A 19,068-nucleotide genomic window follows, 5' to 3' on the forward strand; every position below is an offset into this window, starting at 1 on the left:
GCCCGTGTCCCAGGGGCGGGAGCAGGGGCCCCCAGGCTTTGGGGCCCCCCCCCGGGGGGGGCGCCCCCTCCTCCCTCCCCCTTCTCCCCCCCCCCCCCCCCCCCCCCCCGCCGCTTGTGCTCGCTCTCTTGTTCTCAAATAAAAAATCTTAAAAAAAAAAAGTCAGCTAACCTAAGTGGAACCAAAGAAAGCAGTTTTTGTTTAAAGCCATACCCCTGAGGACTGGGCAGGAGCAGGGATGGAATGGGAATCCCAGGTAAGCGAATCCAGAGGAATTATCCCTTCCATCCAGGATGCTTTCCTTCCAGAGTTCTCTTCCACTACAACATGGAGGGGTCTGGGTCTGGTTTTAATAATATGTGATAATAGTTTCCCCTCACAATACTGCACTGTAAATGACTGCTAAAAGCTTGACCTTCTACCCTCTCAAAGTGGGAGGCAAAAGTGTTACAGTTTAACAAGGATTTAATTCACTCTAATTGGTGGAAGGGAAAAGATTTCTGGTAGGAGATGTAGTTTCTGGTGCTCATCTCCCCAGTAGCTGCTCTTCTTCCTCCCTGGCACCATTTATTAGCTAATAGAGTCAGGTTTAAAGCCACATCCTACCTACTAATACTTATACAACTGCAAATTTCTTAAAATTCACTTTTTAAAAATAAGTAAATAAAAGAAAAGGTGTCATTCGTTTGAGAAAGGAGTGCAAGCTGGCACATACAACAAATATTTGAAATCACAAATCCAGAATATTTTAGTAAAAGAGCTTCTGTCCTTGTCTGTTGATGATATCAAAGTGTTAATACTCAACTTTAGACATAATACCCTCTGGGCTATGACTGAGTTCCTGTTCTACACTTAATCAAAAGAGAACTTCTGAAGGTATTTATATTGACAGTATAATGTCCAACACAAAGGTTCACCGAATGCACAATGTCACGTCTTAACCAAGAGTATCTTCAGCTCTAGTCCCTCTACCTCTACTTTCCAATCCAACAAAGAAGGAGAACCATACTCCAAAGTTAGCTGAGAACCACACCATATCTCATATACCTCTTCTACATCTAATGTGAAACACAACATAGGAAAATAGGTAATGACTTCTTTCAATACAAATTGTGCCACATGAATAAAGAAACCAGAACCCTTCTCTATGGTCTTGTGAAAGACATGTCTCAGAGTTTTTTTTTTTTTTTTTTTAAGATTTTATTTACTTGACAGAGAGAGATATAGCGAGAGAGGGAACACAAGCAGGGGGAGTAGGAGAGGAAGAAGCAGGCTTCCCACTGAGTAGGGAGCCCTATGTGGGGCTCGATCCCAGGACCCTGGGATCATGACCTGAGCCGAAGGCAGATGCCTAATGACTGAGCCACCCAGGCGCCCCTCAAAGTGTCTTTTTTTAAAAAAATTCTCATTTCCAAAAAGAAAAATGTTGCATAAACATAAAGCACTACAATCTTGGGTTGAGGGCTGCAACCACAGTATTTAAGAAATCTTGTCTCAGAGAAAAGCAAATACTGCATTATCTCACTCATATATGGAATCTGAAAAAAAGAAACCCCAAACCAAACTCATAGATAGAGGACATACTGGTGGATGCCAGAGGGTAGGGATGGGGGAAATGGGTGATGGTGGTCAAGAGATGCAAACTTCCAGTTAGAAGATAAATAAGTCCTGGAAAAGTAATGTACAGCATGGTAACTATAGTTAATACTGTATTTTATATTTGCAAGTTACTAAGAGAGTCATCTTAAAAGTTCTCATCACAAGAAAAAAAAAGTATAACTATGTGAGGTGATGGACATGAACTAAATTTATTGTGGTCATCGTTTTGCAATGTATACATATATCAAATCATTATGTTGTACACCTGAAACAGTGTTAGATGGCAATTATATCTTACTTAGAAAAAAAAAAATACATCCCCAATACGTGTTCAAAATTACTCCCCCAACTCCAAAACAGAACTCTCATCTCTACATTATCAATGGAGAACAAACCACCGACTTTGGAATAATTGGGGCATGGGAACCCTTTTGCACGGACAGAAGGCTTGACTTCTCACAGAAATGAGCCCCTCATACAGAATTTTAATGTACTGTTTCTGGAGCTATTTTTGACCACTTGCATTGTCACAGCTGTGAACTAGAAGCAGCTCCAACCCAAACTAAGAATAAGTGGTCCTGAAGCACTCACTTACACAGAAATTATAATTTAAGAAAACTAAGAATATGGAAAAGTTATACTTATATAAATATTAAACATTACATTAGGGACAAACTTTTAACATTCTGTGACATTACATTGCTTTAGTTAATAATCATAGCTCCCATTTTGGGGGGGCAGTTTTCAGCATTACCATGTTTTAGGCACTATGCTAAGTGTTTCTCATGCATGTCCCCTTTCATTTGCACAACAACCCTACGAGGTGGGCATCATCCCCCTTTAGTTGATGAAGAAACAAGGTACACAGAAATTGAGTCACTTCCTGGAAGTCACACAGCTGATGAATAAGCCAGGTGTGACAGAGGTCTGGACTTTTCATCAACAGTAGGTAAACTAAACAGTCTGTAAACTCAAGGCTCCAAAACAAGTTTTAAAAGACCAAATTCTTACAGTGAAAAGTTTCACAAAGTCACAAGAAAAGAAACCAGCATTCCAAAAATAAACTTGAGTTGTATGAATAAAAAATAAGGCACTGTCTTTAAACTAATGCTAGAAACAGTTTATTCTTATTTTTTAAAAGAACTGAAAACATTTTGAAACAAATGTCACCAGAATTTGTAAGATTATGAGCTCCCACTAGGCGCCCTGTATTGTCAGATGCTGGGATACAGAATCAATTAGAAATAGTTCTCAGTTCTCAAAAAATTCAGTGGTGTTGGTGGGGGACACAGGTACAGTGATAGACCATAATACATGGCAGAAAGTATAACAACAGCGAAGTGCAGGATATTACAGAAAGGTGAAGAATGGTGCCTAACCTAGCCAGTGCGTGGTAGGTTTATTGGAGGAAGAATGGTGAAGAGTTGCCAGCCGAAGGGGGTGGGCTGCTCATTCCAGACAGAGAGCAGAGCCTGGCACAGACTAGAGGCAGGAAGTAGGGCGGTAGTACGGTAACAGGGGAGACTCACAAAAAGGTCAGGGTGGCTGAAGCATGGAATGAGAGGCAGGGCACAGGTAAGGCTGGGGAGGCGAGCAGGGTCCAAATCATGAAGAAGTTGAAACCAGTGAAAGGTTTTAAGCAGGAAAACAAGCAGCTCAGAATTATTCTTTAACTAAGTCCCTCAAGGGCTATGTGAAGCATGGGTTTAGAGTCACACAGCCAAAGGGTCAATTCCTGGCTCTAGGGCTTATTACCTGTGAACTTTGGCAAGATAAAAAACCTTCCAAGGGGCCACCTGGGTGGCTCATTCAGTTAAGCGTCTGACTTCAGGCCAGGTCATGATTTCAGGGTCCTGGAATCGAGCTCATTGAGGAATCTGCTTTTCCCTCTCTCTCCGTCCCTCCCCCGACTGGTACTCGCGTTCTCTCTCTAAAATAAATAAATAAAATCCTTGAAAAAAATAAAACCTAAGCTTCAGTCTTGTCACCTGTGAAATGGGAAGTAAATGAGGTAATGAATGTAAAGCACTGGAACATAGTAAATGCTCAATAAATGATGGCTCTTATTATTACTGTTAATATTATAAGCCTAGAAGTTCAGGGAGACCCATATGGGAGTCTAGATGAGGCATACTAAGGCCCTGAATAGTGATGAAAAAACAGGACAATCTGAAACATGTGCAGGAAACAGAAATGATAAAATCTGAATACCACCTGGCTATGGGAGTGGGGGCTAGGGAGGAGGAGGAGCCATGAGTGAGCTCTAGGTCTAGGTTAGGTGACTAATGCGCTGGCGGCTGGTGGTGCCCCTGACTATGAGAATATGGGAGGCAGAACAAGTCTGGTAATCTGACTCATACTGAGAAGGAGGTGCGTATTCAGAAGCAGATAGCCAGCAGGTAAAGGGATGATCTGGAGTCTGGGGTGCAGGGGTGGCTTGGAGTTAAAAAAGTGGGTGTCACAAGTATCTCACAGCACGAGAAGGGAAGAGATCACCTACAGAGGGCATATTCAGTCAGAAGAGCAAAGAGTTAGGCCAGACCTTCGGAATGCCCACAATGAAGAGTCAAGGAGAGAAAGAAAACCCCCAAAGAAAGAAAAGAACCACAAAGGACAAGAAAGAGCCAGAACGGCTCAGTATAATGGAAACTAAAGGAGCAGGACCTCATGGAGGGAGTCATCAGTGGTGCCCCATGTAGTCGAGAAGTCCAGTAAGTTCCAAACATGTCCTCAGAATTTAGCAGAAACTGTTGCTGATTTTAGACCAAAGGGTAATTTTACTAGGACAAGGAGATCCAACTGCTGGCCTAAGGTATTAATGGGAGTGTGGAAGGGGAAAGAGTCCACCGTAAATCTGGTAAAAGAGACAGAAAGGAATTAAGTAGTGGTAAGGGAGGAATGTAGGGTCAAAGGTTAGGTTAAAAAATTATTTTTGGGATGGCGTACCCCAAGCATTCTGTGAGAAGGAAAAGGTGGATGACAAAAAGTGAGGATGCAGGAGACAGATTCACTGACAGAGCAAGGTTCTTGAGGAATTAAAAAGGAATTTTTAATATCTACTATGTGTCAGGTACCATGCTAGGCCCTGGGGACACTTGTCCACAAACTATCAGAGTGTGACATGAACAGTCTGGAGCGCACTCCTCCAGAGGAGCTCAGAAGGGTGCCCATCTGACTGGGGGTTTCCTGAACCCAAGCTTGTGCCTGCTCACCTTTCTACTCTCACTGTCCAACCCCATGTCTGGCACGCACCTGCCAGGCATTCAGTAATGTTCCTGGTATGAATGAATACATAAACTCAGAAACTTTATTTCTAGGGGCGGAAATTTTACAAAGAGGTATGAAAATATATTCTAAGATAAAGGGAATCGGGGTATTAAAATACAATGAAATATTAATTAAAATGTAGCACACACGCTCAGAAAACATGCATCTAAAGGCAGCTGAAGGTTAAGAGAATGGAGAGAATGGGGAGAATGGGGCACAGGGTTCAATCACGTGGAAAAGGCCTGACGTGGTTCCAGAACTCTCTCTGGCCAAATGTATCCCCTAATCTGCAAGCTTACGCTTAAAATTCATTTAACCATCTAAGGACAAAACTGTTCATCTCAAAATTGTAGATAAAGGATTAAAAAGGAAACGTGTGTGAAATGGTACATCAGCTAAAACCCCTTTACTGGCTATGTGACACAGCCCAGGTCCCATAACCTCTGAGAAAGCAGACCATGTGGCAGATGAGACCCCAAGCCCCTTTCTTTTTTTTTTTTTAAAGATTTTATTTATTTGACAGAGAGAGACACAGTGAGAGAGGGAACACAAGCAGGGGGAGTGGGAGAGGGAGAAGCAGGCTCTCCGCCGAGCAGGGAGCCTGATGCGGGGCTTGATCCCAGGACCCTGGGATCATGACCTGAGCCGAAGGCAGACGCTTAACGACTGAGCCACCCAGGTGCCCCACCAAGCCCCTTTCAAATCTCTTGCTTAAAGGTTCTAAAGTAGTGTTTTTTAAGCTTTTGGGGATCACATACTCCTGTGGGAATCTAATGAAAGCTTTGAATTCTACCCAGCCGCCCCTAAAATAAATATAGACACAAGCATACAAAATTCTGCAAATCATGAGAAACCCGACTGTAGACCTTCTTCCTAGCAGAAAATTAGCTGAGGTGCAGCTGTTTACAACAAAGATGCTTTGTCTTCCTTAAAATTAATGGAGCCAGGTTTCAGAGTGACCCTGCAAGACCTACAGGGGATAGCTTGCTGTGTGTCCACCTGTGTGTCCTTCTGAACTAAGTCTCCTCATCTCTGAACTCCACAGTGCCAAGCGCAGTGCCCCGAATACAGGAAGTACCCACTTAATTTGTGAATTAAGTTGACAGGACCAAAATGGTTTGGAGGCATGATTCTGGAGTTTTCAGACCTTTGGTGCTTCCTGAGGTCAACTGTAAATCCTCCCTTTCAGAGACAAGTTCAAACTCACAGCAACCAGCATGGGCTTACTCTATAGAATCTGTCAACTTTCCAGAACTGATTTTGATTTGATTAGAAGGGTCTAGCCCACCCCAGAGAAGAAGCTATACCTCAGTTCTGAAGCTGAATTTGATGACCTGCCCCTTCCCCCAAAAAGAAAACACACTGCATCTGCTTTTAGTAGAAATCCCTTACATTTATATAACTCTTTATACTTAGATTTTACCAATCCCTCTTACCTTCATTCAGTATTCATCTGGGAGATAGGCAATATATGTAGTACTCCATTTTAAACACAAGGAAAGAGCATGTAATATTCAAGTGATCACAGAGAGGGCTTTATACATAGCCCAGAATCAGGACCCCAAGTCACATTTTAATGAATATGCTAGTGCTTCTGTCACCCTTATAACAAGATGAGAGAGGCCTCTTTAAATTGACACAGTGAAACAGCTGTGACATTTAATAAATGGTTCAGTGATAACATCTAAGTAGTACCTGTCACTTAAGAAACCAAAAGCCAGCCAATGTAAGCAATTTTATATACAACGATTAAATAGCTTTGTTTTCTCAATATTAAGTCATAATCAAGTTGACCTATTATTTATGACTTTTAAAAAAAGCAGAACCCACTGTACATAGTAGGGGGGAATTCCATACTTACCTACTGCACAATGTAAAATCTAGAGAAAAAAGGGGGAAAAAAGAATTAGTAAACAGCAATAATAATATATAGTTCCCATAACACATTCCATTTTTAAACTTGGTTATTTAACAAAATGTACATTCTTATTTATTTTTGTTTGTTTGTTCCTTTTTAGTTTGTGTATCTGTGGAAGATTTCCTAAGGAATAAACCTTACCCAGTAATCCACCAGATGTCTCTTTTATAACACATAAACTTGTAAGAGCAGTAGCTGTCCACCTCCCATGTCCCATATTCTATAGAACAAAACTGTCACAGACTACAAAACACAGGGTCAGAAGAGCCTTTGTTGGCTCTTCTTACCCGGCAGGCCCTTTAATGCAGACATTCATTCAACCTACAAAGCTCCACAGTGAGACTTCATCTTATCTCATTTGGTGACCTCATTACAGGCATGTTCCCAGTCCAATCTGTGACCCTAGATCTCTTCATGCTTCAGGCCCACATTGCAAACTGCCTTTGGACATCTCCATCTAGGTGTACCAGCAGCAGCTCAAACATGGCATGCCTCTTCAAGAAACTCCCCCTTTCCTTCCTTCACACCTGCTATGCCTGTTATCATCAACCTCCCAGTCTCCCAAGTTCAGCTGTTCTTTCCTTCCCCTCACCTACAAGTCCTACTGGTTTCCAAGTCCTGCCAATACTTCTGGCATCGGTCTTCCCTGTTTTTATTTCCAGTGTCTTGGGTGAGACTGCTATCTCCTTTCCATCTCAGTGGCCATCCAAGTGGCCAATTAGGTTATTCTAAATTGTCTTCTAATTCATCCTGTATATGGCATTGCTTTAACCCTGGTGGTGGCTGCAGTAAAGATGTAATCTAAGGAGCTGGGTTCAAGATGGCAGTGTAACAAGATCCTGAACTCACCTCCTCTAGACACAACAAACCTACAACTAGCTGTGGAATAATTCTTTCTGAAAGGTACCTGAAAGTTCAATGAACAGAGCCTTCACAACAAAGAATAAAAGGATAGCAGCAGAAACACAGACTTGCTAGGGAATAAAACAAACCCCAGCTACGGTGGGTCACAATTGGGAGGGACATCAAAAGTGTGGACTTTTCCCAGAGGATCAAAGGTACCTGAGTTCTACACCTGGCTCCCAAATCTTCAGATCCTGCACAGAAGAGACGAGCCCCCAAAACACTAGGCTCTGAAAATCAATAGGGATCACCTTGAGGAAGACTATAAAGCTGCAGGGAACAGAAAACCTGCTCTTAAAGGGCCCACACACAGACTCGCTCAACCCAGAAACCAGTGTAAAACACCAACTTGAATAGTACATAGACCACAGATAAAGGAGAATCATTTGCTAACCTTAAGAGCGTCTGCCCGAAGAGGCTGGAAACAACAGGGACTCTCCCTGGAAACTGACACCAGTGGGAGCAATTTTTGTGATTCAAGTCTACCTTACTAATGTGGGTGCTGGTGAGCATTATTTTGGAATTCCTCTAACATTCTATTAACAGTGGGAACACCCTGCAGAGTACTCTGCCCAAAGACACCCTGCAGAAGTTGTGGACACAGCCTGCAGCCCAAGTGTCAGCATAGCCCACCAACCATAGCCCCAGGCCCTGCCACAAGAGGAGGGCGCACACAGCCCACAAAGGGGACACCCCTTGAGCTCCTGGTTTTGGTGATTGGGAGACTGTATTTCTGGGCCAAATAGTACCATCTCCTATGTAAGGTCACTCATTCAAGACTGGGAGAGGTAGCTGACTTACCTCATACATAGAAACAAACACAAAGAATTAGGCAAAATGAGGAGGCAGAGTTATACATTCCAAACAAACGAACATGACAAAATCTGAGAAAAAGAACTAAATGAAACACAGATAAGCAACCAACCTGATAAAAAGTTCAAAGAAATTATCATACAGATGCTCAGTGAACTCAGTAGAAAACTGGTTGAACACAATGAGAACTTAAGCAAAGATATAGAAAATATAAGAAAGTATTGAACAGAAATTTGAAAAATACATTGGAAGGGTTCAACAGCAGACTGGATGAAGTATAAGAATGCATCAGCAGGCTGGAAGACAAAGCAATGGAACTTGCCCAGACAGAACAGCAAAATAAAAATAAAAAATTAAGATGAGTGAAACAGATAAAGGGGATGAAGAGGTTCAAACTTCCAGTTATAAAATAAAGTCACGGAGATGAAAAGCACAGCGTAGGGAATATAGTCAATAATACTGTAATAATGTTGTATGGTATAATCTATGGTATAATCTATAATCTAAGCAAGCAAGAGGATACAATGGGAAAAACTCTCTTCAAAAATGGTGCTGGGAAAACTGGACAGCTACACACAATGAAACCAGATCACTTTCTTACACCATATACAAAATTAAACTCAAAATGGGTTAAAGACCTAAATGTGAGACCTGAAGCCATAAAACTAGAAGAAAACATAAGCAGTAATCTCTTTGACATCTGTGGTAGAAACATTTTTCTAGATGTGTCTTCTTTGGCAAGGGAAACAAAAGCAAAATTAAAACTATGGGGAATACACCAAAATAAAAAACTTTCGTCCAGCAAAGGAAACCATCAACAAAACAAAACAAAAAATCCACTGAATAGGATATTTGCAAATGATGTATCCAATAAGGGGTTAATACCCAAAATATATAAAGACCTTATACATCTTAACACCAAAAAACCAAATAATCCAGTTAAAAAATGGGCAGAGGGGGGCGCCTGGGTGGCTCAGTTGTTAAGCGTCTGCCTTCGGCTCAGGTCATGATCCCAGGGTCCTGGGATCGAGCCCCGCATCAGGCTCCCTGCTCCGCGGGAAGCCTGCTTCTCCCTCTCCCACTCCCCCTGCTTGTGCTCTCTCTCTCGCTGTGTCTCTCTCTGTCAAATAAATAAATAAAATCTTTAAAAAAAAATAAAAATAAAAAAAATAAATAAAAAATGGGCAGAGGACAAGAATAGACATTTTTCCAGACAGGACATACAGATGGCCAACAGACACATAAAAAGATGCTCAACATCACTAATCATCAAGGAAATGCAAATCAAAACCCGTGAGATATCACCTCACACCTGTCAGAATGGCTACAATCAAAAGGATAAAAAATAACAAGTGTTGACAAGGATGTCAAGAAAAAAGAACCCTTGTACACTGTTGGTGTAAATGCAAGCTGGTGCAGCCACTGTCGGAACATAGTATGGAGTTTCCTCAAAAAGTTAAAAAAAAAAAAACTACCATACGATCCAGTAATTCCACTGCTGGGTATTTACCCAAAGAATACAAAAACACTAATTGGAGAACATATATACACCCCCTGTGTTTATTGCAGCACTATTTACAATAGCCAAGATACGGAAGCAACCTAAGTGTCCATGACTGACGAATGGATACAGAAGATATGTTATATATACACAGTGGAGTATTACCCAGCCATAAAAACGAATGACATCTTGCCATTTGCAACCACACTGATGGATCCAGAGAGTATTATGCTAAGCAAAGTCAGTCAGTCAGAGAAAGACAAATACCATATGATTTTACTCATATGTGGATTTTAAGAAACAAAACAAAGAAAAAAAGAGACAAAAACAAAAAAACAGACTCTTAACTATACAGAACTAGTGGCTGCCAGAGAGGAGGAAGTGGGGGAATGAGTATAACAGGTGAAGGGGATTGAGAGTACAATTATGATTTCAGAATAGCTGAAAACTTCCCTAATCTGGGGAAGGAACTGAACATCCAGGTCCAGGAAGCCCAGAGTTTCATATAAGATGAACCCAAAGAGATCCAAACCATGATACATCATAATTAAAATGGTAAGAGTTAAGGATTAAGAGAGAATCCTAAAAGCAACAAGAGAAAAACAACTTGTTATGTTCAAGGGAAACACTAGAAGGCTATATAAGCAGATTTTTCAGTAGAAACTTTACATGCCAGAAGACTGTCATGACATATACAAAGTGCTGAAAGGAAAAAACTTCCAACACAAATTCTCTGCCTAGCAAAGTTATCATTCAGAACTTGAGAGATTGAGAGTTTTCCATGTAAGCAAAAGCTAAAGGTATTCATCACAACTAAACCAGCCCTACAATAAATGGTAAAGGGACTTCTTTAAGCTAAGTAGTAAGAAAACATAGGAAAGTAAAAATCTCACTGGAAAAGGTAACTATATAACAAAGGTATTGATCAATCACTTATAAAGCAAGCATGAAGGTTAAAAGACAAAAGTAGTAAACTGAAATTACAATAATTAGTTAAGGGAAGCATAAAATAAAAAGATATAAAAAGGAATCATCAAAAATAAAATATGTGGGGGGAAAAGTAAAAAGGTAAAGCTCTGAATTGTGTTTAAGTTGCTATCAAGTTAAAACAGACTGCTATTTGCATAAAATATTTTGTGTGACGCTCACAGTAACCACAAGGAAAAAACTTACAGTTAATACACAAAAGAAAATGAGAAAGGAATTAAACATAACACTAAAGAAAGCCAGCAAACCACAAGGGAAGAGAAAAAAAGGAACAGAGAGGAACTACAAAAATAGCCAGAAAACAATTAACACAATGGCAGTAAGTATATGCTTTTTAAAAATTACTTTAAATGTAAATGGACTAAATTCACCAATCAAAAGACACAGAGTGCCTGAATGGATAAAAAAAATGAGACCCATCTATCTCTATGCTGCCTATAAGACTCAGATGTAAAGACACACACAGAGTGAAAGGGAAGGGTTAGAAAAAGATATTCCATGCAAATGGAAATGAAAAGAAAGCTGGAGTAATTATACTCCTATCAGATAAAATAGACTTTAAAACAAAGATTATAAGGGGCTTCTGGGTGGCTCAGTTGGTTAGGTGTCTGACTCTTGATCTCAGCTCAGGTCTTGATCTCACGGTCATGAGTTCAAGCGCCATTCTGGGCTCCACCCTAGGCATAGAGCCTACTTTAAAAATATAAATAAATAAAAATAAAACAAAAACTATAATAAAGGACAAAGAAGGGCATTATATAATGATATAGGGGTCAATCCAGCAAGAAGATATTACATCTATAAATATATATGCACCCAACACAGGAGCACCAAAATATATAAAGCAATTATTAACAGACCTAAAGGGAGTAATTGAAAGCAGTACAATAACAGTAGGAGACTTTAATACCCTACTTTCATCAAGAGATAGATCATCCAGACAAAAAAATCAATAAGGAAACCCTGGCCTTAAATGACACATTAGACCTGATGGACTTGATATATATAGAACATTCCACCCAAAAGTGGCAGAATACACATTCTTCTCAATTGCACATGGAACATTCTCCAGGACAGACCACATGTTGGGCCACAAAGCAATCTCAATAAATTAAAAAAGAGTGAAATCATATTAAGCGTCTTTTCTGACCAAAATGGTATGAAACCAGAAATTAATTACAAGAAAAAAACAGGAAAACCCACAAAAACATGGAGATTAAACAACACGCTACTGAGCAATTAACAGTTCATTGAAGAAACCGAAGGAGAAATAAAAAATAGCTAGAGACAAATGGACACTAAATCTGACATACCAAAATCTATGGGATGTAGCAAAAGTGGTTCTAACAGGGAAGATAATAGCAATACAGGCCTACCTCAAGAAACAAAAAAAAAATCTCAAACAATCTAACTCTGCACCTAAAGGAACTAGAAAAAGAAGAACAAACGCCAAAATTAGTAGAAGGAAGAAAATAATAAAGATCAGAAAAGAAATAAATGAAAGAGATTAAAAAAAAAGAATTATTCATTTGAGGGCGCCTGGGTGGCTCAGTCGTTAAGCGCCTGCCTTCGGCTCAGGTCATGATCCTGGGGTCCTGGGATCAAGTCCCACATCGGGCTCCCTGCTCGGCAGGAAGCCTGCCTCTCCCTCTCCCACTCCCCCTGCTTGTGTTCCTGCTCTAGCTATCTCTCTCTCTGTCAAATAAATAAATAAAATCTTTAAAAAAAAAAAAAAGAATTATTCATTTGAGAGAGAGAAAGGGAGCGAGAGAGAAAGCAGGGAGAGGGGCAGAGGGACAAGCAGACTCCCCACTGAGCGGGGGATCCTGATGCGAGGCCTGATCTCATGACCTGAGCCAAAGTCAGACACTTCACTGACTGAGCCACCCAGGCGTCCCTGAAATAAAGATTTAAAGCACAATAAAAAAGATCAATGACAGTAAGAGCTGGTTCTCTGAAAACAGAAAATCAACAAACCCTTAGCTAAACCAGCCAAGTAAAATAGAAGAGAGGATTCAAAGACATAAAATCAGAAATGAAAGAGAAATTACAACTGATACCACAGAAATAAAGGGAATCATAAGAGACTACTAAGAACAATTGTATGCCAACAAGCTTAACAACCTAGAAGAAATGAATAAATTCCTAGAAACATATAATCTTCCAAGAATGAATCATGAAGAAACCGAAAATGTGAATAGATTGATAACTAGTAAGGACATGGAAACAAAATCAAAAACCTCCCAACAAACAAAAGTCCAGGACCAGATGGCTTCACTGGCGAATTCTACCAAACATTCAAAGATTTAATACCTATCCTTTTCAAACTCTTCCGGAAAATAGAAGAGAAAGGAAAGCTTCCAAACATATTTTATGAGGCCAGCATCATATATACCAAAACTCAGCCATGAAAAGCATTCAGGAAAACACAAGAACGCACACGCTTGCCACTTTTATTCAACAGAGTATTGAAAATCCTAGCCACCGCGGGACGCCTGGGTGGCTCAGTCAGTTAAGTGTCTGCCTTCAGCCCAGGTCATGATCCCAGGGTCCTGAGATCGGATCCCGCATGGGGCTCCTTGCTCAGTGATGAGCCTGCTTCTCCCTCTGCCTGCTGCTCCCCCTGCTTGTGCATGCTCTCTCTCTCCTGACAAATAAATAAATAAAATCTTAAAAAAAAAAAAAAGAAAATCCTAGCCACCGTAATTAGGCAAGAGAAAGAAACGAAAGGCCTCAAATTGTTAAGGAAGTAAAACTGTCACTATTTGCAGATGATATGATACTATATATAGAAAATCCTAAAGATTCCACCAAAAAATGTTAGAACTAATAAATAAATGGATTCAGTAAACTTGCAGGATACAAAGTCAATATAGAGAAATCTGTGGTGTTCTATACACTAATGATGAAACATCAGAAAGAGAAATTATGAAAATAATCTCATTTACAAATGCACCAAAAAGAATAAAACACCAAGCAAGAAACTTAACCAAGAAGGTGAAGGAACTGTACACTGAAAACTATAAGATATTCATGAAAAGAATTAAAAGACACAAATAAGTGAAAAGATATTCTTTGCTCATGGTTTGGAAAAATTAATATTGTTAAAATGTCCATACTACCCAAAGCAATCTACAAATTCAATGCAATAGCTATCAAAATTCTAGCGGCATACTTCATAGAACTAGAACAAATAACTTTAAAACATGTATGAAACAACAAAAGATCTTGAATAGCCAAAGCAATCATGAAAAAGAAGAACAAAGCTGGAAGTATCACACTGCCTGATTCCAAACTATACTACAAAGCTATAGTAATCAAAACAGTATGGTATTGGTAAAAAACAAAACCAAACCAAAAAACAGACACACAGATCAATGGAACAAAATCAAGAGCCTAGGAAAAAACCCACCCATATATGAACAATTAATCTATGATAAAGGAGCCAGGAACATAATATGAAGGACAGTCTCTTCAACAAATGGTGCTGGGAAAACTGGACAGCCACATGCAAAAGAATGAAACTAGACCACTATCTTACACCATATACAAAAATTAACTCAAAATGGATTACAGACTTGAATGTAAGACCTGAAACCATAAAATTACTAGAAGGAAGAGGCAGTAAGGTCCTGACATCAGTCTTAGCAACATCTTTATGGAGCTGACTGAAAAGGCAAGGGAAACAAAAGCAAAAATGAGCAGATGGGACTACATCAAACTAAAAAGCTTCTGTACAGGAAAAGAAACCATCATCAAAATGAAAAGGCAACCTACTAAATGGGAGAAGACATTTGCAAACTATATACATGATAAGGAGTAAGGGGTTAATATCCAAAATATATAAAGAACTCCTACAATTCAACAACAAAAAAACCAAACAGCCCTATTAAAAAATAAGAAGAGGATCTGAACAGACACTTCCTCAAAGAAGACATACAGATGGCCAAGAAGCACATCACTAATCATCAGGGAAATACAAATCAAAACCACAATGAGATATCACTTAATGTTAGAATGGCTGTTATAAAAAAAGACAAGAAATAACAAGTGTTGGCAAGGATGTAGAGAAAAGGGAACCCTAGAACACTGCTGGTGACATTGTAAATTAGTGTAGCTACCATGGGAAACATCATGAAGTTCCTCAAAAAATTAATAATAGATCTATCATTTGACCCAGCTATCCACTTCATATTTATCTGAATACAAAAATACTAATTTGAAAAGATATATGCACCCCCATGTTCACTGTAGCATTATTTACAATAGCCGAGATATGGAAACAACCTAAGTGTCCATTAATAGCTGAATGGATAAAGAAGATGTGGTATATTTATAAAACGGAATACTACTCAGCCATAAAAAAGTGAGATCTTGCCATCTGCTACAACACGGATGGGCCATGAGGACATTACACTCAACAAAATAAGTCATATGGAAAAAGACAAATACCATATGATTTCACTCATATGTAGAATCTAAAAAACAACAAAACAAGTGAACAAAATGAAACAAAAACAAATTCACAGAGAACAGACTAGTGGTTACCAAAGGGGAAGGGAGTTTTGGGATGGGTGAAAGGGGTGAAGAGGGGACAACAATATGGTGATGGTTGGGAACTAGATTTGTGGTGATCACTTTGTAGTATATACAGATATCCAATTATAAAGCCATATACCTGAAACTAATATAATAATAAAAAAATAATCTGAAGCCATCTACAATATTATTTAATGACCAAAGCTTTTCTGGATAAGAGCTATCAGCTATTGTAGTACATTTTAAAATTTACATTGCTGTAGCACTCATTCTATTGTTTGGTCCTAACAACAACCCTGGCCAATAGGCAGGACAGATATCTTTACTTACAGATGAGAAAGCCAAGGCTTAGAAAAGCTGCTTGAATTCCCCAAGGTAGTTAAGTGATGTTCAGAATCGAGGCTCTATTTCTACTCTATTGATTTTATCATATTATTTCATTGTTTATTAGTTACAAGATATCTGCTGAAACCATAACTCGACAAGACTTGGCTCATCTAAAATATTCCTGATAAGACTATGTCCTCGTGGGGCGCCTGGGTGGCTCAGTTGGTTAAGCGACTGCCTTCGGCTCAGGTCATGATCCTGGAGTCCCAGGATCGAGTCCCGCATCGGGCTCCCTGCTCGGCAGGGAGCCTGCTTCTCCCTCTGACCCTCCCCCCTCTCATGTGCTCTCTGTCTCTCTCATTCTCTCTGTCTCAAATAAATAAATAAAATCTTTAAAAAAAAAAAAAAAAAGAAAAAAAAAGACTATGTCCTCGAGAATTATTAATTCTCTAAATTTTGGGGGGAGGGGGAGTGAAAGAGGCTTGGATTAAAAAAATCAACCTTTGGGGCGCCTGGGTGGCTCAGTCGTCAAGCGTCTGCCTTCGGCTCAGGTCATGATCCCAAGGTCCTGAGATCGAGCCCCGCATCAGGCTCCCTGAGCCTGATTCTTCCTCTGCCCCTCCCCCCTGATTATGTTCCCTCTCTCGTTGTGTCTCTGTCAAATAAATAAAATCTTTAAAAAAAAAAAATCAACCTTCACAAATTTGTTGATAACTGATAAGAAAAGAATTATTATACTGCAAATCTTATCTTCTTCAAAAGAAAACGCTGCTAAGAATCTCAACTATGTGAATATTACAAGATAATCTGGACCTCCTGCTGTAAAGTTGAGGAAAATAAAAGATGTCTGTAGATTTAAATGAGGAACAAAAGACATGAATAAAGAGCATGCTGAGACAAGACAGATAACAGTGCACAGATAGAAAACCTATCATGTATGTGGTAAGATGTCCACTCAGGAGGCTGATTAACAATAGGACATTATAGAAAAAGATATATGGTTGATCCTTACACAACAATGGCATGAAATGCACGGGTCCACTTACACTCAAGATTTTTTTTCAACAAATACGTATTTCTTTAAAAAAATTTTTTTAATTTATTTTAGAGAGAGAGCACGGAGTGGGGCGCAGAGAGAGAAGGAGAGAGGGTCTTAAGCAGACTCCATTCTGAGCATGGAGCCCAATACAGGGCTCAATCTCATGACCCCGGATATCACAACCTGAGCTGAAACCAAGAGCTGGAAGCTTAAACCGACTGCGCCACATAGGGGCCCCAAATACATATTTCATATTGTGATTAACAAGTAAGATAGAGGTTGCCAAATGACTAGAAGGGAAGGGAAGGTGGAAGAAAGATGTGGAGAAGGCTGGGACAGCATGGCTCCTGCCTGTTCCTGGCATTCATCACCACACCACCCACCTGGGGGAAGCTCAGTTCACTGAGGTCTTCAACTGCGAGGTGCAAAGGAACCGGCTCTGGAGAGGGATTCCTAACAAAGTGGCAGGGCCAGTTACTGGCCAGTGTTGTTCAAGGATCACGGAATGATAACCTGCCTTCCTAAAGTAAGGGTTCCAGGAACTCAGGATAGGATAGAACCAAGCAGAAATCTAGCCTGCAGAGAGGAAAGGAGGGAGGGGCGCTGTCCAAGGTGCTGAAAATTATCTGAGGCTGGGAACTAATTCTCAAGGGGAACTGGCCTTTCAAAGCTTGCTAGCATTTCCCACAAACAGAAACTGTATTAGAACCATGTAAAGGGGGTCAGGTGAAGCAAGTGACCTATCAAGAAGCTCTGCTTTCACCAGTTCTTCGAATTCCCCTGAACTGTGCCTGGAATGAGGTTAGGATTCCTACATTCCTGGGAAGAGGAGCACGGAGCAGGTGTCACTCCCAGAACCAGCTTCGCTAACTTTGGATAAGGATAAGGTGATGTGTGGTGCCTCACTCTACTACTATACTGTATAGTAACTGCATTTTTCTTTTCCTTTTAATTTGCTTAATAAAATTTCCTTTTCTCCAGCTTACTTTATTGTAAAAATACAACAAAGAATAGATGTAACACACAAAATATGTGTTTATCAACTGTTCATGTTATTGGTAAAGCTTCTGGTCAACAGTAGGCTATCAAGAGTTAAGCTTTTAGGGAGTGAAAAGTTATATGTGGATTTTCGACTGCACAGGAGGTTGGTACCCCAACCTGTGTGTCGTGTAAGGGTCAACTGTATAGTGTCTGATGGCTATCATTTTTTCTTTGTGTGACAGAATAACAGGTCTTAGTCCTAGTAGACCCAATCTCCCCCTTTTAATCACATATGTTTTATAATGCCTCTTCTATCCTCAAATGAAATTCATAGGTGATAGAATCTACCTAAACAAAAATTTTTTAAAAATACAATGTTCTGATACGGAAAGAAGAAATAGAAAGTAATTTATTTTTTTAAAATATGTATTTCACTATACAACTGTTTGGGGACATAATAAAGCAGTCAGATATATGTGACAATTTATGACAAGTTTGGATTTAAAAATAAGAATATCAGAAAGCACTTTAAACTAGTATAGAACAATAAAAGCAGAGGTGCAGACCAACACTAGAATAAAAAACAGTATTAAGATAGTAATGGACATAGGAAAGTAATCTTAACTGAAGTTAGAATAATATGCCAAGGTAAATAACAGTCAAAGTAAAAAAAAAAAAAAAAAAAGCAAGTACAATATCATCATGAATGAGCCTGGTCTTATTTTTTCTAAGTGTGGTGTCAAAATAATCCTTTAGGTTATGTCACAAGACAGGGTAGGGAAAAAGTATCACAGAGGGGCGCCTGGGTGGCTCATTCGTTAGGCGTCAGCCTTCAACTCAGGTCATGGTCCCAAGGTCCTGGGATCGAGCCCCACATCCGGCTCCCTGCTCGGCGGGAAGCCTGCTTCTTTCTCTCCCACTCCCTCTGCTTGTGTTCCTGTTCTCGCTATCTCTGTCAAATAAAAAATTAAATCCAAAAAAAGAAAAAAAAGTATCACAGAAAGCCCATCTGCCCATATTCTGTGAATGGTGCAACAAGGAAGAGATGGATTAGATAAAAACAAACAAACCAACACTGCAAGAGGCAATAAAGCAGTTGTGTAATAGACTGGTGATAGTTTTAGGATAAAACTGAAAAACTATGGTGGTCCCCCAAAAGGCAATAATAAGAAATATTATTAAAAGTTATATTTA

At 39.8% G+C, this 19,068-nt stretch overlaps 1 protein-coding gene across 1 annotated transcript in view; it reads right to left on the reverse strand.

The window, feature by feature from the left end:
- HACD2 (3-hydroxyacyl-CoA dehydratase 2) overlaps positions 1 to 19,068 on the reverse strand; it is a 114,280-nt gene that overhangs the window by 80,954 nt on the left and 14,258 nt on the right. Inside the window, exon 3 of the mRNA XM_021692498.1 lies at positions 6,728 to 6,746. Within this exon, the coding sequence (XP_021548173.1) occupies positions 6,728 to 6,746 (19 nt within the window). The remainder of the gene's footprint in view (positions 1 to 6,727; positions 6,747 to 19,068) is intronic.

The sequence above is a fragment of the Neomonachus schauinslandi genome, chromosome 1 (assembly GCF_002201575.2).
Source record: "Neomonachus schauinslandi chromosome 1, ASM220157v2, whole genome shotgun sequence".
Taxonomy (NCBI): Eukaryota; Metazoa; Chordata; class Mammalia; order Carnivora; family Phocidae; genus Neomonachus; species Neomonachus schauinslandi.